At 46.2% G+C, this 20,887-nt stretch overlaps 1 protein-coding gene across 1 annotated transcript in view; it reads right to left on the bottom strand.

The window, feature by feature from the left end:
• LOC308677864 (retinal guanylyl cyclase 1-like) overlaps positions 1-20,887 on the bottom strand; it is a gene marked incomplete at its 5' end in the record, with an annotated part of 44,785 nt that overhangs the window by 7,806 nt on the left and 16,092 nt on the right. Inside the window, 9 exons of the mRNA XM_081344564.1 lie at positions 4,114-4,208; positions 6,530-6,628; positions 6,785-6,959; positions 8,484-8,676; positions 10,196-10,359; positions 11,675-11,823; positions 14,558-14,707; positions 15,349-15,505; positions 17,477-17,653. Coding sequence (XP_081200690.1) covers positions 4,114-4,208; positions 6,530-6,628; positions 6,785-6,959; positions 8,484-8,676; positions 10,196-10,359; positions 11,675-11,823; positions 14,558-14,707; positions 15,349-15,505; positions 17,477-17,653 — 1,359 coding nt within the window. The remainder of the gene's footprint in view (positions 1-4,113; positions 4,209-6,529; positions 6,629-6,784; positions 6,960-8,483; positions 8,677-10,195; positions 10,360-11,674; positions 11,824-14,557; positions 14,708-15,348; positions 15,506-17,476; positions 17,654-20,887) is intronic.

Below are 20,887 nucleotides of genomic sequence, written 5' to 3'. Positions count from 1 at the left end.
GCTCGAGACAACCGCCTTAACGAAGTGGATGTGTGGCCCGAAGGTAAGGTAACCCCTTACTTTAGTGGCAAAGAGTCCCCTAGACCCAGGGCTAGATTTCCTAATCTAGGGGAGGTGGCAGGTGTCAGTTGCAGGAGGAAAGGGAAAAACAGCAATTTTCCAGATGGAAAATTAAAAATCGTAGTCCATTTGCAAGGGGTTCCCTGCAGAATGGAAATAGATTCTGGAGCTTCGGTGTCAATAATCTCCAGTGAAACCCTGGAGAGAATTGAACAATTAAGTGGAAAGAAAATTCCACTTAGCTCAACAAAAATTCAATTAACAGATTTTCAGAAAAGCCCCATAAAAATAAAAGGGAAAATTAGCCTCAGAGTTCAATTTAAAAATTTTAAGGGGGTCTTAGATTTAATAGTCACTGAGGGGAGGAGGACTAGTCTAATTGGCCTTAACTGGTTCCCTGCCCTGGGCATTTGGGTCGGGGGAATAAATTCAATAAGCAAAAATAAGACCCTCGAATCAGTCTGCAACGAATTTGCAGACGTATTCGACGGATCTCTAGGCAAATACAAGGGCCCCCCGATTAAATTTAACCTAGACCCCTCAGTGAAACCAATCAGGCTTAAGGCCCGAAGGGTGCCTTTCGCGCTGAAGGAAAAAATCGAGGCCGAGCTCGACCGGCTTGTAGGCCAAGGGGTACTAGAACCTGTTGAGGGAGGCCTGTGGGAAACGCCGATTGTCACACCCCTAAAACCCAATGGGGATGTGAGAATCTGCGCTGACTATAAAGCCACCCTCAACATTGGAATGAAAAAGCATGCTTACCCGGTCCCGACGGTGAAGCAGGTCCTCGCGACGATCCAGGACGGCGCCATGTTTGCCAAGTTAGACTTGGCGCATGCGTACTTACAATTGACTGTTTCTGAAGAGGCTGCTGAAGCACAGACGATTGTTACCCACAAGGGGGCGTTCCGGGTCCACAGACTGCAATTTGGTATTGCAGCTGCTCCAGGCATCTTCCAAGAAGTGATGGAGAGGACCTTAAAGGGCATACCTGGTGTATGCCCTTACTTTGATGATGTCCTGATAGCTGGAAAAGATGAAGAAATGTTAGTGGAGCGGCTGGAACAGGTATTGGGAAGGTTCAGGAGGGCTGGACTAAAACTAAAAAAAGAAAAGTGTAGCATTGGAGTTAAGTCCACTGAATTTCTAGGGTTTACAATAGACAAAAATGGAATTCATCCTACACCGGATAAAATCAAGGCAATTAAATTGGCACCAGAACCAAAAAACAAGGCAGAATTACAAGCCTTCCTTGGTTTAGTAAATTTTTACCACACATTTGTGCCTCACAAAGCTGCCATTGCAGAACCTCTCCATAGGCTCTTAGATAAAAAAACCCCATGGCAGTGGCTTAACAAACATAGGGTGAGTTTCCAAACATTAAAAGACATTCTTTCCAGCCAATCAACTGTAACCCATTTCATTGAAAATAAACCTATTTACCTAGCATGTGATGCTTCACCATATGGTGTGGGGGCCGTGATCAGCCATTTAGACAACCAGGGAATACAAAGGCCAATCGCATATTACTCTCGGACACTAACCAAAGCTGAGAGGAATTATGCACAGATTGACAGGGAAGCATTGGCAATTGTGGCAGGAGTTAAAAAGTTCCATGACTACCTTTACGGTAGGAACTTTACCATACTAACAGACCACAAACCCCTGTTGGGACTATTCACTACGGATAAACAGACTCCCCAAATCATGTCACCCCGAATGCTGAGATGGTCCATATTCCTCTCAGCATATTCGTTTTCTCTCCAATACAGACCGGGCAAGGACATGGGACACGCTGACGCCCTGAGCAGGTTGCCCTTAAACATAACAGAGGATGACCCTGCCCCGGTGGGGCAAATAATGTCCCTACAGGATATTCCGGACTGGCCTTTAACAGCCAAGGATATAGCTGTGGCAACAGACACCGACCCAATTTTAAAGAGGGTAATGGCTTGGGTTCTAAGTGGGTGGCCTAATACCAATCCGGATGCCAAATACATTCCATATGTCAGAAGGAAAGATGAACTATCAGTTCATTTGGGATGTTTACTGTGGGGAAACCGTGTGGTTATTCCTGAAATCCATAGGCCAGCTATCCTATTAGAATTACATGAAGGTCACCCAGGAATAGTTCGCATGAAGGCGTTGGCTAGGAGCCACTTATGGTGGCCAGGTCTGGACAATAACATTGAGGAATGTGTTGCCAATTGCCATCTGTGTCAACGTTCTAGGCCTGAACAACAACACATCCGCACGCATAAATGGGAGTTAGCTAGAAATCCGTGGTCCAGGATTCATATTGATTTCGCTGGACCTTTCCAAGGGGTGACATTTCTGGTAGTTGTAGACAGTTTTTCTAGATGGTTAGAGGTAATACCAGTCAGTTCTATGACTTCTAGTAAGACAATACAGGTATTAAGGGGCCTCTTTGCCACTCACGGGTTACCCGATATAATTGTGTCAGATAACGGGCCACAATTCACCTCTGTTGAATTCCAGGATTTCCTCAAGGCCAACTCGATTAAGCACAAGACATCAGCACCCTTCCACCCATCTTCCAATGGCTTGGCTGAACGTAACGTGAGGACCACGAAGGACGCCTTAAAAAGAATCATCCGAGGTGACTGGCATCAAAGACTGGCTGAGTTCTTGCTAACCCAACACACGACACCATGTACTGCCACAGGCAAAAGTCCAGCTGAAATGAGGTGGGGAAGAAGACTAACCACCAAATTGGACAGATTACACCCTGACAGACTTACACCAAGCGCTGAACCGGACATTCCTAATAGAACATTTAATGTGGGGGATTTGATATGGGCCAGGAACTATGCATCAGGGGACAAATGGATCCCAGGGGTGATTACTGAAATTTTGGGCCCCCTGTCGTACACTATTGAGGGGGAAGGGAATTGGATAAGCAAGAGACACATAGATCAGTTGAGGAAGAGAACTAGCGGATGCGTACCAGAAGATAGGGATCAAAACATGTTTGGGGGGAACAGTACATTCAGGGTCAGTGATAACAACACGCCTGGTAACGGGGAAGCCGAATTGCAAAATAACTCAGCCTCCGGTAGCCAACAACAACAAGCTAGTCAGTTCGATTGGGAAATACCTTTGAGGAGTAGGCCAGCGACCACTGATCTTCAAACACAAACAAAAACAAATTCACAAATCAGCAATAGGGAAGCATCAGAGTCAGGCAACCTAGAGTCCAGGTCCAACAGAGACTATCAGCCAAGCAGAATATCTGGTAAAGGTGTCCCTAGCAGCCAGGGCAGTCGATACCCTTCTAGAATCCATAGGCCACCAAAATATTTAAAAGATTTTGTTCATAAATAACAACAACTGGGGGGTAAGGGGTGTTGTGTATGTAAATAGTTACTAACAAGGGAATTGCAGTCTGCAGTATTTGCTGGAGTAGAGCGGGAGATTCAGGTGCAATCATTGGTTGCAATGAGCAAGAAGCGGGAAAACAAACGCTGCTGATTGGTTACAGTTCAAGCAGTTCCACTATAAAAGGTTGCAACATTTGACAGTTGACAGTTGACTTATGTGTATTCAATAAACCTGTTTGATTGCAAAACCACTCTGAGTCCTCGTCTATCAGAACCAAACACAAGGAACCTCCAAGCATTTCCACCAGCACTAATAGTGCAAATAACTAGTGCATAAACAGAGAACAAACTTTTTTTCCTTCTAGCATTGATCATGTTACATGGTTGGGTAATGAAATGTCTGCATGCAAACAAATCAAGCTCAGAAAGCATCAAGAACCCTCCCATTTTCCTCCTCCTCCTCCTCCTCCTCCTCCCACTCCACAAACCACACCCTCTTCTAGCACTGACGACGTTACCTAGTTGGGTCATGAGACGTCTGCAATAAAACGACCAACCTCAGAGAGCCCCAAAGACATCTTAGCTGCTTTTTTGGTGTGTTTTGGTCTGATACACGATGTGTTTCTTTGCAGCTTTCCATCTCTTTCTTTTTCTCCCTCTCTCTGCCTGCGATGTTGCTTAATATACTACCTTTCAAATGCCATTTTGATACCTTCAGTTCGGTTTTCCCTCGTAAATCGAGCTTGTAGCCTTCTTTGAGGGCATGCAGGATCTCGACCGTGCGCAGGTTGACGTGGATTCGATAAGCTGCAAAAATAATGCACACCAACACGCACTTGGAAACACCGGGTTTAAAGGCACACCAGAACTCAACCTAAGACAGGGGTTTAGCAAAAGACAATCGCCAGGGGTGGCGCGAGGAGGGTCAGAAAAGTTAAGAGGGTGGCGGCAACGTACGTTAGAAGAAGCAGGGCTTAGATTGTATAGTCTCAACCATCTCGTTGTCTCTTTTGGCACTCTCCTACAGTCTTTCCTTGTTTGGTTCGAACAAACAGACTCACCCGTGTAGAGTTCAAACTAGCTACTTCATTGCTCTCTGCCTCCAGTACAGGAATCTCCTCAGAATGGCAAGTTTTGCCTAGGAAAAACTAGATCCCTGGTGGCGAACCTATGGCACGAGTGCCACAGGTGCCACGCAGAGCCCCAGTCCTAGGCCTTCGGCTGGGTTTTATAAAACCTTTTCGCTTTAGGCCTCCGCCGCCGTGTGCAAAAAAAAAAAAAGAAGGTTCAATCAATCAATCAATCAATTTCAACTTCTCACGGGAAAAGAAAAGGTTTCGCCAAGTTGGAATTGATTGATTGAACTTTTTAGTCCCACCCAGTCTGCCATTACCACCACAGCCACGCCTGCCCAATGGGCCACGCCCACCAAATGGGCCATGCCAACCCAATGGGCCACGCCCACCCAGCACCTGACAATACCTAAGTGGGTTTTGGGTTGCAGTTTGGGCACTCGATCTCTAAAAGGTTCGCCATCACTGAACTAGATAAAGGCATTCAGGAAGGGTCAGGCCTAGGCCTTCTGTGTTTACTTAAAGAGTCCAGACTAATTCCCTGCTTGATCGTCTCCTCCTGACTGGCTCGCCAACACTCCTGGAGGGGAAGCAAAGAACATGACGATCTGCAACTCTCTGCAGACAAAGATGCTGCGTTTGCAATAGTGGCGAGTATCTGTATCTCGGGTGGAGGATGAGGGTGGAAGTTTGTTCTCCGAGCTTGTGGGTTGGTTTCCGTATGTTTTGTTACCAGGTGTTGTGATTCCATGCCAGCCTGTGATCCCGGCAGCTGAGTCTGGGGAATCAGAGGGGGAGGAGCAGGAGGAAGGGCCTGGGGAGCCATCAGAGTCAGAAGAAGGCTCCGATGAGCTACAGGACTTACAAAATGAGGAAGAACCTGGCCCCTCCACTCGTGATCAAGCTGAGAGCCAGCTGTGCTGGGAGGCTGAGTTGGACTCGGAGGAAGCACAGCTGGAAGACCTCAGAGACGCTTATAAACGCAGACAGGTCACACGAGTAGGTCAGAGGGAGGCAATGGGGCGGCTCCAGGGGAGAAGGAGAAAGCAGTGAGAAGCCACACCTTGCGGGCTGCATAACAAAAAGAGGATATGTGGGCAGGGCTGGTTGCTGGAGGCAACCGTTTGCAAAGAACTTCAGTGTTAAGAGATGGTGGTCTGTTTATTTTGCCTGTGAGTTATTTCTTGTTTTTCTCATGCTCCATTTTGTTTTTTGGATAAGGTCTCCGTTGGAAAAGGGTTCTGTTGCTTTTGTTTTTCCTGGGAGAATTATCAGGTCTGTAACGCAGATAAAAAGGGCTTATTTTTCCAGTCTACTGTTAAAAGAGGGGTTGTCCTTGTGAAGTGACAAGGGCGTACGTAGGCTGGGACAGAACACCAGGCTAGGCAACAGCTTCAATGGTGTTTATGGCGGATGTCTATGTCAGTGCTCTTCTATTTATAAGGGCTTCAGTTGTGGGAGTGTCAAGTGAGGGTCTTGTGATGAGTCATCAGAGAGAGGGGGGTGATAGGCCTTGGGATGGGGAGGTTACTTCAGGTCAGGGTCCTTGGAGGGTGTGAATTATCAATGGGTCAGGGGTGAGTCATCAGTGACAGCAGTGGTGGGATTCACCCGGTTCGCACCGATTCGGCAGAACCCGTAGTTAATCTTTTGTTGCCCAGGCCCAGAACAGACTTCTGGAAGCAGCTTCCACACAGAGAATCGGTGGTTCACCTATTTGAATCCCACCACCGCGTGAGAGGCTGGTGATGCGTCTTGTGATGGGGAGATTAGAGCAGGTTAAGGCCACGGAAAGGTGAACTGCTGGTGGGAGTGGGGGATTGCGCGGGATGGGGTTGAGGGATGGTGCTGTCTCCAGTTGGCTGTGCGGTTGATTTGGATTCTGAGGGGTTCGTAGGCTGGCTGTAGATCAAAGAAACTGTGTTGTCCAAGGCAGAAGGTTACAACTGGATTTGCAAAACTCGTTCCCCCCGTGTTCCCTAGGTGGGTTTTCCCCTCTGGACACTCAGCCGTTCAATCGGCGAGCTCCTTCCAAGCCAAGGATGCGTTACTCACGAAGGCCGGTGGACTCCATCCGCGAGGCAGTGTTGACCGTGTCCCCAAAGAGACAGTATCGTGGCATAGTCAGTCCCACCACGCCAGCCACACAGGGCCCTGACAAGGACATCAGACAAATTCAGTTCTTTAAACTTCAGGAGCGGGTTTCAACCGCTTTTTGGTACCCGTCTTATTTTTAAGGAAGGGAAAGGCAGAGAGCCACCAAAAGGGGGCCGTTCCTCAGCCTTGCCGCAACATTCCTGATGACCTTACCGGAGTGCAGGCCGATGCGTATCCGGACAGGTACGTCTGGCATATGGCGCATCTTGAAAGTGCCAACGGCACTGAGGATGTCAAGGGACATGTTGGCGATTTCACCTGCGTGTCGGTTCCCGTTCCGTTTCGGCAGCCCAGAAGCCACCATGTAGGCGTCGCCAATGGTCTCCACCTGTCAGTCAGAACAGGAGCGGTGAAAACAGCCGAAAGGTCTTGAACAAGGAGACTTGGCTTAGCCAAGCATTCGTAGTCAAAATCATGGCAGATGCAGAGTTAAGACACATTTTGGCATTTAGTGCAAAAATCAGGGGTAAAGTACTGACTCTTGGAAACGGCATTAGTAACTTCGCAACCTCATTTATCAATGAGCTGAAGGCAGAGTCTCTTTGACTATTTAATAATTTCTTCCTGAGTTTGTTGTAGCCAGAACAGAGCTACTCTTTATGACCTAATCTCCAAACGAATTCTTCTCTTAACAAGAGTTGAAAGGGACTTTGCAGGTCTTCTAATCCAACCCCCAAAGAGACCCTATACCATTTCAGACAAATGGTTGCCCAATCTCTTGTTAAAAGCCTCCAGTGATGGAGCATTCACCGCTTCTGGAGGCAGGTTGTTCCACTGGTTAGTTGTTCTAACTGTCAGGAAGTTTCTCCTTAGTTCTAGGTTGCTTCTCTCCTTGATGAGTTTCCATCCGTTGCTCTTTTCCTGCCTTCAGCTGCTTTGGAGAATAGGTTGAGGCTCTCTTCTTTGTGGCAGCCCCTCAACTATTGGAATCCTGCTATCATGTTCCCCCAGTCCTTCTTTTCATTAAACTAGACAAACCCAGTTCCTGCAACCGTTCCTTGTATGTTTTAGCCTCCAGTCCCCTAATCATCTTTGTTGCTCTTCTCTGCACTCTTTTTCCCTGTTGATTGTTTATATCTAATATTCCTCCCAGTTCTTGATCAATGTCCCCTAATCTCTTACGCTAGCAGAGATTGAATCTAAAAGAAGAGAGGTGTTTCAAACAAAAGCAACCTAGGCTGATATGCACCACAGCCCTTTTTTCCCCCCTAAGGTCCTCCTACTTTGTAGAAATCTAGCTCCCTAGGCCTACATCTTCACTTCCAAGAACCATCGACTCGCCGAACAACCAACGGGCAGAGAATATGATCTTTGTATGATGGCACCAAGCATCAACGCCACCCACGGTAGTATCCTGTTCCTCCCCATCCCTGCCTCCACCAAGCTATCACATGGCAATGGACAAGGGCATACATTCAATTTCACAGCTATTCAGATTGTTGGATGAGCAGGGACAAAAACAGCCAGGGACGTGATTGAAGCCTGGGAAAGTCAGCCAACATGAGTGCTAATTTAGCGCCGGCTTATCAAGTGTTTAGGAGGCGAGGGTGTGGCAGCACAAGGAAAGCAACCAACGACTTAACAGCCAGCCTTCAATGCCCCAATCAACAACACACAACAGGCACCATATAAATATCACACACAGATTATCCTAGAACACACAATCTGAGAAGTTCCCTGAAGATGGGATCCAGTATGAGTCCAAAAGCTCGGAATGCCTAAACCTCTGGGTCCTAGTGACCGACTCAGATTGGATCCTGCAACATTATCCTGGGACACGCAAATTTGCCTTCATTTGTAAGCTATCTTCCGCCCACCACAATGGTAACAAAGAAGACAGCTTTATCTTCACCTTATAAACGTCGTGGGAGCCAATGATGGCATCAAAGAGGGTGTACAGATCGTTGAGCAGGTCCACCACCTCAATGGGGTCACTCATGGCCGAGATGGTGGTGAAGCCCACAATGTCACTGAAATATAAGGTCACCTCTTCAAAATATTCGGGTTCCACTGGCGCACCCGTCTTCAGGGCCTCGGCCACAGAACTGGAGAGAGGACAAGTAGGAATTCAATGGATGGGGCCGATCAGCTTGAAAATGCCAAATAAATAATGCTGGGCAAATTTGCAAAAATATTGCAGTCTTGAAAATTGGGATTGCTCAACCTATTACCTCCCAAATTTGTTTGAATAGAGGGATTCTTAGCCAGCAGATTAACTGCATCTTTCAATAGATTAAGTTAAGTTAAGTTAAGTTAAGTTAAGTTAAGTTAAGTTAAGTTAAGTTAAGTTAAGTTAAGTTAAGTTAAGTTAAGTTAAGTTAAGTAGTTAAGTTGTTGTTAAGTTGTTAAGTTGTTAAGTTAGTTACCGTAAATTGTTAAGTTGTTTTGTTAAGTCGTTAAGTTGTTAAGTTATTAAGTTAAATCAAGTTAAGTTAAGTTGTTAAATTAAGTAAATTAAGTTAAGTTAAAGATGGCAGGAAATCAATATCTGAATAACGGAATAAGTGAGGTAAAAGGGACCTTAGAGGTCTTCTAGTCCAACCCGTTGTTCAAGCACGAGACCCCGTATCATTTCAGACAAGTGGTTGTCCGGTCTCTTCTTAAAAACCTCCAGTAATGGAGCACCCACAACTTCTAGAGGCAAATGCTTCTACTGGTTAATTGTTCTGTCAGGAAGTTTCTCCTTAGTTCTAGGTTGCTTCTCTCTTTGATTAGTTTCCATCCGTCGCTTCTTGTCCTGCCTTCTGGTGCTTTGGAGAATAGCTTGACTCCCTCTTCTTTGGGGCAGCCCCTGAGATACTGGAACCCTGCTATCATGTTCCCCCTTGCCCTTCTGTTCATTAAACTAGACATCCCCAATTCCAGCAACCGTTCCTCGTATGTTTTAGCCTCCAGTCCCCTGATCCTCTTCGTTGCTCTTCTCTGCACTCTTTCCAGAGTCTCAACATCTTTTTTTTTGTATCGTGGCTTCTGTTCACATTCTGGTTCTGAGTGCCCCTTTATTGCAAACATCCCCCTGGCGTCTGAATCTCTTTCTACCTTAATTTGGATTCTTCTTTCAGCAGGTGGTTGGTCTCAGTAACCTAAATGGAAGCTGGCAATTCCGGGGGGTCTGTAAATCTCTAGGGTAGACATGTCAAACACAAGGCCCGGGGGCCAGATCCGGCCCGCGAAGTGGTTTCGTGAGGCCCGCGAAGCCATCCTGGAAACAGTGAGGGAACGGCCCCCGCTGCCTCGGCCCTGGCCCAGAGACCCTCCTTCCACCAGAGACCCCCAGATCTGTCCCACTCCTGCCCAGCCCCCCATAGGCACCCTTGATGCGAACGATGTAGAGCTGGCCACGCCCACCCAGTAGGCCATACGCACTCTAGCCACGCCCACCCAGTAGGCCATGCCCACCCAGGCCACACCCACCCGGCCCCCCGAGGGCAACCGCCATGCTGATGCGGCCCTCAATGAAATTGAGTTTGACACCGCTGGGCTCTCCCAGAACCGCTGCAGTCAGCCAGGACCTGGTCTCCACTTTCCCCACTTTTAAGGTCTTTCGGATTTTGTGAGACTCACGGGGGCAGCATCTGCGTTAACAACTTGTCAGTCTTCTGCTTCTCAACTTCCAGCTCTTCCGTCCTCTCCCGGATCAAGTCTTCCAAGTTGCTGGAATATTGCTCCAGCATGCGTAGCATGGAGTCAATGATGTTGGTCTTCCGGCCTTTGTTGATGCCCTTAAACTGTGGGAGAAGAAAAGGAAGAGATCGAGAAGCCGAGTCTGTTTTTGACATCTCAGGATTAAATTATATACGGACTGTCGTGGTTCCGACAAAGGAAACTCTTCAAAAGAACTTCGAGGCATTCTTTACCCTTGACACGTTACTATATTTTTATATATTAGAGGCAGGTTACAGAACAACAGAAGAACAGAGCCGGAAAGGGACCTTGGAGGTCTTCTAGTCCAACCCCCAACTCAAGCAAGAGAACCTATACCATTTCAGACAAGTGACAGTCCAGCCTCCTCTTAAAAGCCTCCAGGGATGGAGGGCCCATGATTTCTGGAGGCAAGGAGTTCCACTGGTTAATTGTTCTCGCTGTCAGGAAGTTTCTCCTTAGTTCCAGGTTGCTTCTCTCCTTGACTAGTTTCCATCCGTTGCTTCTTGTCCTGCCTTCGGGGGCTTTGGAGAAGAGATTGACACCCCCCCTTTCACCGTGGCATTCCCTCCAATATCAAATATTTAATATTCAGTATATTTATTTAATATTTAAATATCTCTACATCTGTCCATATCTATATCTATCTATCTATCTATCTATCTATCTATCTATCTATCTATCTATCTATCTATCTATCTTCCTACCTATCTATCCATCTATCCATCTATTATTGGTCTGTCTATCTCTATGATCTATCTATCACTATCTGTCTGTCTGTCTGTCTGTCTGTCTGTCTGTCTGTCTGTATCTATCTATCTATCTATCTATCTATCTATCTATGTCTGTCTATATCTATCTATCTATCTATCTATCTATCTATCTATCTATCTATCTATCTATCTATCTATCTATCTATCTATCCATCCATCCATCCATCCATCCATCCATCCATCTATCCATCCATCCATCCATCCATCTATCATCTTGTCTAGTTTAATGAAAAGGACTGGGGGAACCTGACAGCAGTCTTCCAACAGTTGAGGGACTGTCACAAGGAATGGGGGGTGTCAACTTATTCTCCAAAGCCCCCGAAGGCAGGAGAAGAAGCAACGGATGGAAACTCATGAAGGAGAGAAGCAACCTAGAACTAAGGAGGAATTTCCCGACATTGAGAACAATTAACCAGTGGAACAACCTGCCTCCAGATATTGTGGGTGCTCCATCCTTGGAGGCTTTTAAGAAGAGATTGGATGGCCACTTGTCGGAAACGGTACAGGGTCTCCTGCCTGAGCAGGGGGTTGGACTAGAAGACCTCCAAGGTCCCTTCCAACTCTATTAGTCTGTATTCTGAGTCCTCTCCCTCTGGTCTGCTAGCCCCCATTCCTGGTCTCACATCACCTGATCAAAGACTTGATTGATGTTGGGTCTCCTTTCCGGCTGTTCGCACCAGCATTCCTTCATCAGCTGGATGCACTCTACCGGCGCCTGGTCGATGGAGACCGAGGGGCGGCAAAGAGGAGGGGGTCTCTCCACCTTCTTGATGATCTCTGCTTGGACAAAGACAAAACGCTCCAGGTGTTCTCGGCACAAATCCCATCATCCCCTGGATACCCCACCAAAGAAACAGCCCAACCCATGCTAGTGTGGGAAGAATCCAGAGAAAGAAATATTTTGGGAAATATTAAAAAGGCAGAATATTATATTTCTCCAAAGGATTTTAAAGGCAGAAACCAACTACCCCACCCACCCTCCCACCCACCCCCGAGTCTCTCTGCCCCAAACAGAAACCGGGTCTGTAGAAAATGCAGATGTGATCATCTTGTCAGAAAGATTGGAGCCAGGAAGCTGGTGGGATTAGAAAGACAAAGATCCCTAGAATCAACAATCCCTCACACCAAAAAAACCCAACACTCATCAGCCCCAGCCCCAGGGAAGCACGATATGACCTTTGGGACACAATAGGATTAACCCACCACCATCAGAATGCCAGAAAGTCACACTCAAGACTCAGGTCAAAAGTCCATGCCACAGGAACAACTCCAAACAAAAGCCCAAGGAAGTATAAAAACCCACCACTCCCTGTTACATGTGGTCACTTTTTTTCCCAGAGCCATCTGTCTGTCTGGCTCTCCTCTTCAATAAACTGCAACCTTCTTTCTAAAGCAGCCTCCATTTTGATTATTCCCGGCTCCGACTGGACCCAGATGAAGATTTTTTTCCTTCAACAATAGGAACTGTGAAGGAACATAATATTTCTATTTCAGGCAGTCCTGGAATTATGACTATAATTGGGACCGGAATTTAATAATTTAAATGATTAAAGATGCTGGCTGAAGGAGTCATGCAAGATTTTACGACCTTTTTTTTTTGGCCAGGGTTGTTTGAGTTGAATTGCTATGGTTGTTAAGTGAATCACACGGTCCTTAAGACAAAATCCGGCTTCCCCCATTGACTGGGCTTGTCGGAAGCTGGCTGGGAAGGGTGATGACGTGATCCCAGGACATGGCAACGGTCACAATACACAACGGTTGCCAAGTGCCCAAATTTGTGACCATGAAGATGCCGTGATGGTTGTAAGTGTGAACGCAGGGCGTAAGTCACTTTTTCCAGTGTTGTTGTGGGTTCAGATGTTTGCTAAATCAATTGTTGTAACTTGAGGACCACCTGTGCAATCAAAGGCCTCTTCGCCAAGGGTGATATAAATCAACATAGTTCGTTCTAATATTATACATTTTTTTCTTAACTTGAATTATATCTCATTTTGGCCCATAGGAAGCCACTAGGTTTATAATTATAGTCGTATCCCTTCTAAAACAGGGGTCTTTAAACTTGGCAACTTTAAGACTGGCTGAGGAATTCTGGGAGTTGAAGTCCACAAGTCTTAAAGTTGCCAAGTTTGAAGACCCCTGTTCTAAAACGTTCAGATATATACTTCATATATATACTTCATCTGGGTCCAGTCCGAGCCGGGAATAATCAAAATGGAGGCTACTTTAGAAAGAAGGTTGCAGTTTATTGAAGAGGAGAGCCAGACAGACAGATGGCTCTGGAGAGAAAAAAAGTGACCACATGTAACAGGGAGTGGTGGGTTTTTATACTTCCTTGGGCTTTTGTTTGGAGTTGTTCCTGTGGTATGGACTTTTGACCTGGGTCTTGAGTGTGACTTTCTGGTATTCTGATGGTGGTGGGTTAATCCTATTGTGTCCCAAAGATCATATATACTTCATAGATATTTCTACGATGTGTCCTGTGTGACCCTTTGGTTGATCGTCTCAGCTCTTGCAATTACAGTATGCCGTGAGTTTATTTATTTAATAACTTGCATCCCACTTTATCCCTTTTGCCAAGAACTCAAGTCTGCAAACACACCCAATGCACCTCCCACCTCCTATTTTTTCCCAGAACAACAAGTCTGTGAGGTGGGCTGGGCTAAGAGAGAGAGAGAGGGACTGGCCCAGCCTAAGGTGGGACTAGAACTCAGAGCCTCCTGGTGATTGGTGAAAGTCACCCAGCCAACTCTCGTGCCTAAGGCGGGACTAGAATTCCCTGTCTTCTGGTGATTGGCCCAAGGTCACCTAGCTGACTTTCATCCCTAAGGCGGGACTAGAACTCCTGGTCTCCTAGTGATTGGCCCAAAGTCACCCTGCCACCTTTCACGCCTAAGGCAGAGCTAGAACTCCCGTCTCCTGGTGATTGGCCCAAAGTCACCCAGCTGACTTTCATCCCTAAGGCGGGACCAGAAGTCCCAGTCTCCTGGTGATTGGCCCAAAGTCATCCAGCTGATTCACCATGCCTAAGGCGGGACTAGAACTCCTGGTCTCCTGGTGATTGGTCCAAAGTCACCCTGCCACCTTTCATGCCACAGGCAGAGCTAGAACTCCCGGTCTCCTGCTGATTGGCCCAGTCACCCAGCTTTTGTGCCTAAGGCGTGCTCATAGCTTATTTCTCTACGTGATCTTATATCTTAATAGGCGAAATGATTCCGGTATAACCGAGTTACCGGGAAGAAAAATGTCAATATTTGGCAGAGCACAAAGTTGGCACCCAAAGCACAGTCCCCTGCTGGCCTGGGACAAATGCAGAAGGACTATCCTTAACCAGGAACAAAGCCACAAAGCCAGAATGGCCAACGTTTGGTCTGGATCCAAGCCAGCAGGTGGAGTTCCCACCTCTTTGAGGACCTGAGCGATGGGCCAGGGTCTTCTGACTCCGACCCCCAAACTCTGGACAGGAGAGGACGACCCACCACCGGCCTTCTCTTCCTCGCTCCCCTCTTAGTACCTTCGGGGCTCATCTCCAGCATGCAATAAGGCGCCGCGCGGCAGATGACTTCTTGAATGATGATGGAGATACTGTAAATGTCTCCCCTGAAGGTGCCTTTCCGTTCCAGCGCCGGGTTCCTCAACAATTCCGGCGCGGTCCAGAAACGGTCTGGTGAAATAAATCGGAGGTGGAGGGTGGGGTTGGGCTAGAAGACCTCCAAGGTCCCTTCCCGCTCTCTTAATCTATTCATTACGTTCTAAATGCAAACCATCATAAATATGAACCGGAAACACTGCGGACTACAGGGACCATTTGAGTTGCGTCCCCAACAGCCTTGCACCTGTCTTCAACAGGGAAGGGACCCAGGGCAGAAGACATCCTGCAGCCAAGAAGGCTCCACCCCTATTTGCACCGCTCGGGTGACCCTGAGGAGGCAGGTAAACCTCCAAGTGGCCTCAACGGTTCTCTAAAAGAAGGTGAAGGGCCCGCCGTCTGCAAGGCGTATAAATCCTTCCACTCCCCGTCACTCAGTCAGAGCTGAAGAAGCTTCCGGGATGGGAAGCGAAACGTCTTCGAAGAAGAACAAGGAAGTCCAGTTGCCTCCTGACAAAAAGCACCTTTGGGACAACCACGACTTGCTTAAGGGAGAATCTCCGTAGACATTTAGGACTTCAGTTTCTTTTTTCCGGGGCTGTCGCCACTTTGAACGGTGACGAAACGAATTGTGGAAAGTCGAGGACCACTGTGTGTCCTAAACATTTTTATCGGCCCACCTAATTTCCTTCTCATTCCCCTCTTCCCCGACTCACCCTCAGGCTTCATCGGATCCCGGGTCAGTTTCTGCGCCTCCAACAATTCGTTGTATCCGTGATCCGTGACTTTGAGGACAAAACGGCCGTCCACCACACAGTTCCGAGACTTCAGCCGGCCGTGAGGGAATTCCTGGTGGTGCAAATACTTCATTCCCTGGAGGAGGGGGGGGGAAGAAGAAGAAGAGGTGAGCGGGCCTGGCCCACGTCATGATGCAGGTAAGTCCTCGTTGAGCGACCACAATTAGCACCGGCAATTTAGTCACTAAGCAAAGCAGAAACCAGGATTCTGCTTATGAGCGTGGAGCTCTCCTTTGCTTTTCAGACCCGTGAAGGTTATAAAAACCCAGGTCGTCCTCGACCTACGTCCACAATCGAGCCCAAAATTTATGTCGCTAAGCGAGACGTTTGTCAAGTGAGTTTCGCCCTATTTTACGGCTTTGCTTGTCACGGTTGTTAAGCGAATCGCTGCAGTGGTTAAGTTAGTAACCTGGTTGTTCAGTGATTCTGGCTTCCCCATTGACTTTGCTTGTCAGAAGGTCGCAAAAGGGGATCACACACACCCCCGGGATGCAGTGACCGTCATATGTATGAACCAGTGGCCGAACGTCTGAATATTGGTCCCATGACCGTGGGGATGCTGCAAGGGTCATAAGTGTGAAAACTGGTCGTAAGCCTTTTTTTTTCAGTCCCGTTGTAACTTTGAACGGTCAATAAATGAACTGTTATAACTTTCTCCTGCCTGAGCAGGGGGCTGGACTAGATGACCTCTGAGGTCCCTTCTAGCTCCTATTCTATTCTATTCTATTCTATTCTATTCTATTCTATTCTATTCTATTCTATTCTATTCTATTCTTTATTCTATTTTTTATTCTATTCTATTTCATTCTATTTTCTATTCTATTTTTATTTTATTCTATTCTGTATTTTATTATTCTATTCTGTTCTGTTCTATTCTGTTCTATTCTGTATTTTATTATTCTATTCTATTCTATTTTTATGTGATTCTATTCTATTCTATTCTATTCTATTCTATTCTATTCTATTCTATTCCTTATTTCGTTATTCTATTCTATTCTATTCTATTCTATTCTATTCTATTCTATTCTATTCTATTCTATTCTATTCTATTCTATTCTATTCTAATATTATTCTATTCTATTCTATTCTATTCTATTCTATTCTATTCTATTCTATTCTATTCTATTCTATTCTATTCTATTCTAGGACTACCTCTGTGAGGACTGGTTGTGAAGTTATTTTATCATGACCACTGTAACTATGAACAGTCACTGAACGAGGCAGGCACTAAACAAGGACTACGTGTTCTTTCTGATCAGGGAGATCTATACAATTATATAAGGAGTCTATGCCAACATAATCTCAGGAATAAAACATTCTGGTCATCCTAAAAAATACTTCTTAACTATCAGTGGGTTTTCCTACACATTCTCCCTCTTAGAACCATGTTTGATCATGATAGGCAGATCTTTCCATAGCTGAAACCTTGATGATAGTCCTAAATTTGTTTCTTAAGAGCTTCAGATGCTCACAGGCCCTGATTGATGGTGGTTGAAAGCAAGAACTGAGAACTTTCTTCAAGTCCTCTGGAAGCTACTGCAGGAACCATCTGCGAATTCTCTAGCTGGGCCATCCTTGAGGGTCCCAAAGTTGTCCACCTCTACCAACTTTGAGGGCCACCAACTTCTTCAAGTCCTCCAGTAGCTTCTGCAGGAAAGATCTGCAAATTCTCTGGCTGGGCCATCCTTGAGGGTTCCCAAGGTGTCCATCTCAACCAACTTTGAGGGCCACCAACTTCTTCAAGTCCTCCAGTAGCTACTGTAGGAACCATCTGCAAATTCTTTAGCTGGGCCATCCTTGAGCGTCTCAAAGTTGTCCACCTCAACCAACTTTAAGGGCCACCAACTTCTTCAACCCTCCAGTAGCTACTGTATGAACCATCTGCAAATTCTCTAGCTGGGCCATCCTTGAGGGTCTCAAAGTTGTCCATCTCTACCAACTTTGAGGGCCACCAACCCTTTTCTCAACGCGAGGGAATATTCCTCATCCCAGCCTCATGTTTCTCCTAAACTGGATCTCAGGACAGCTAGATCTCTTTCCCGGGCACCTTGATAAGGTCCAGCAGCAAGGACGATTTGAACATCCAGTCCAGTTTCATGTCCTCGTTACGGAGAAGGTCCTCGAGGCTCCCGCGCATGCTGTGCTCTGAGACAACAGCAAAAATCCCAGTGTCATGGAAGAAGCCTACAAAAGGGTTCAGGTTTTCATGTCTCAGGTCCCGCAGCTGAATATGGGGAAGAACAAGAGGGAATAAGAAGTGAAAGTCCTCCCTCACCCAGCGGGGTGGGTGTCACTGCATGTTTTTTTTAGTTCGTCCGAAAAGCTCAATTCTAATTGCACATTTCCTTCTGTTCTGCACCTGTGTTGATAACCTATCTGGTAACCATAGTGAATGTCATGTGGTCTAGCTAGGTTATGAGTTAGTTTTGCTGTGTGCGCAAGCGTAAAAAGTTTTTCTAGTTTTTGTCTTTACTTTTTCTTTTACTGTTTGATGAGAGAGGATGTAGTCAGTTAGCTTTCTTATTCCTTGACAGTGGGAATGGCTAGAAAGGTTTCCTGTAGAAGGCCTTCTTCTCTGTCTTAAGGCCTTGTCCCTACATGCTTCGAGTGACCTTTGTGGAAGGCCTTCTTCTCTGTCTTAAGGCCCTGTCCCTACATGCTTTGAATGATCTTTGTGGAAGGCCTTCTTCTCTGTCTTAAGGCCTTGTCCCTACATGCTTCGAATGACCTTTGTGGAAGGCCTTCTTCTCTGTCTTAAGGCCCTGTCCCTACATGCTTTGAATGATCTTTGTAAAAGGCCTTCTCTGTCTTAAGTCCTTGTCCCCACGTGCTTCTAACTACCATTGTAGAAGACCTTCTTCTCTGTCTTAAGTCCCCACATGCTTCTAACTACCATTGTAGAAGACCTTCTTCTCTGTCTTAAGTCCCCACATGCTTCTAACTACCATTGTAGAAGACCTTCTTCTCTGTCTTAAGGCCTTGTCTTTACATGCTTCTAACTACCATTGTAGAAGACTTGTTCTACATACTTCTAACTACCATTGTCCTGGCAAACTATTTTTAATCTCGAGTCTGCATAACCCAACCTCAGCCTGTGACTGAAAGAGCCGTAAGCCATCCTTGCTGGTACTGAGGTTAAAGTAACGTTTCCTCACTTAACAGAATGACAAAGTTGGAACAAAACTTGGAGGTCATCTAGTCCACCACCACCCCCGCTCAGGCAGGAAACTCTATATCATTTCAGACAGATGGGTGTCCAATCTCTTCTTAAAAACTTTCCAAGGTTGAAGAACCCACAACGTCTGGAGGCAAGTCGTTCCACTGTCTAAAACTTTGCTGTCTCTTGGCCCTCTGCAATGCAGCTCTTCCCTCCCGGGAATCCAGACTACACTCCACCCCAGTCCAGGAAGCACCCTGGACAAAATCTTGGCGGCCTCATCAGCGCTTCCCTTGGAAAAAAAACCGAGGTTGCCAAGGGAGGCTGGTTGAGTTCCTACTGACTTGACGATGGGAAGGCCCCAACTCAGTTGTGGGGCAAAGCCCCCAAAGCAGGGCAATTCTGCATCCCCTTGACTGAGTGCTCAAAATCTGGGTCACCGTGCAGAGAACCACCGCTGAAAAGTAGGGCAATGTACAAGAAGGGCAGGCAGATCACGCAAAGTACTAGTAAGGTAGGTAAAGGTTCCCCCGCACATGAGTGCTAGTCGTTTCCAACTCTAGGGGACGGTGCTCATCTCCGTTTCAAAGCCGAAGAGCCAGCGCTTGTCTGAGGATGTCTCCGTGGTCATGTGGCCGGCATGACTAGACGCCAAAGGCGCACGGAACGCTCTTACCTTCCCACCGGAGTGGTCCCTATTTTTCTACTTGCATTTTTACGTGCTTTCGAACTGCTAGGTTGGCAGAAGCTGGGACGAGTAACAGGCGCTCACTCTGTTACGCGGCACTCAGGATTCGACCCGCCAAACTGCCGACCTTCTGATCGACAAGCTCAGCGTCCTAACCCACTGAGCCACCGCGTCCCTTAAAGTACTAGTACCGCTTTATAAAACCCTAGTGAGGCCACACCTGGAATACTGCAGCCAGTTTTGGTCAACTGTATCACAAAAGAGATGTTGAGAGTTTGGAAAAAGTTCAGAGAAGAGCAACTAAGAGGATCCAAGGCCTGGAGACTAAAACGTATGAAGAATGGGTGCGGAAGAAGTTGAAGTCCACGAGTCATACAAGAGCCAAGGTTGCCTACCCCTGGGCTAGTCTAAAGAAAAGAAGAAATGCGGTGACCTGATAGCCGTATTCCAGTATTGGAGGGGCTGCCACAAAGAGGGGGTCAAATTAGTCTCCAAAGCCCCCGAAGGCAGGACAAGAAGCAACGGATGGAAACAAATCAAGGAGAGAAGCAACCTGGAACTAAGGAGAAATTTCCTAACAGTGAGGACAATCAACCAGTGGAACAGCTTGCCACCAGAAATCGTGGGCGTGCCATCACTGGAGATTTTTAAGAAGAGGCTAAACAGTCACTTGTCTGAGACGGTATAGGTTCTCCTGCCTGAGCAGGGGGCTGGACTAGAAGACCTCCAAGGTCCCTTCCATCTTCTATTCTATTCTATTCTATTCTATTCTATTCTATTCTATTCTATTCTATTCTATTCTATTCTATTCTATTCTATTCTATTCTATTCTATTCTATTCTATTCTATTCTATTCTATTCCATATATTCTATTCTATTCTATTCTATTCTATTCTATTCTATTCTATTCTATTCTATTCTATTCTATTCCATATATTCTATTCTATTCTATTCTATTCTATTCTATTCTATTCTATTCTATTCTATTCTATTCTATTCTATTCTATTCCATTCCATTCCATTCCATTCCATTCCATTCCATTCTATTCTATTCTATTCTATTCTATTCTATTCTATTCTATTCTATTCTATTCTATTCTATTCTATTCTATTCTATTCTACTCTACTCTACTCTACTCTACTCTACTCTACTCTACTCTGTTCTGTTCTGTTCTGTTCCATTCTGTTCTCTTCCTAATTCTAATTTGTTCTGTTCTGTTCCTGGAGGTGGGGTCAAGAGGGGAATTAGCCTCGAGTCATTACATTCCCATAAGCATTCTAAGTCAAACCCCTCTTGAATTCTATTAACTCTTATCTAGTGCCAAACTTATTCTAACTCTTAGCTGACTAGATCCTTGTGTGTAGCCATGAGCAATAAATCAGCTTAACTGGAATTTAATGTGATACTGATTCTTCACACCTTCACACCTGTTGGCTGAAACATCTTAGCGGATGAGGCAGAGGAGGGTGAAAATATAGGTAGTCCGCGAATTATGAACACTCAAATTATGAACTGAGCCCCAAATTTCTGGTGCTAAGCCAGGCCGTCGTTAAGCGAATTTTGCCCCGTTTTACGACCTTTCTTGCCACTGTTGTTAAGCGAATCACGGCAG

The sequence above is a fragment of the Vipera berus genome (assembly GCF_964194415.1).
Source record: "Vipera berus genome assembly, chromosome: Z".
NCBI classification, from domain to species: Eukaryota; Metazoa; Chordata; class Lepidosauria; order Squamata; family Viperidae; genus Vipera; species Vipera berus.
Note: the sequence above shows the minus strand (reverse complement) of the source record. Positions and strands in the feature narration are given on the sequence as shown.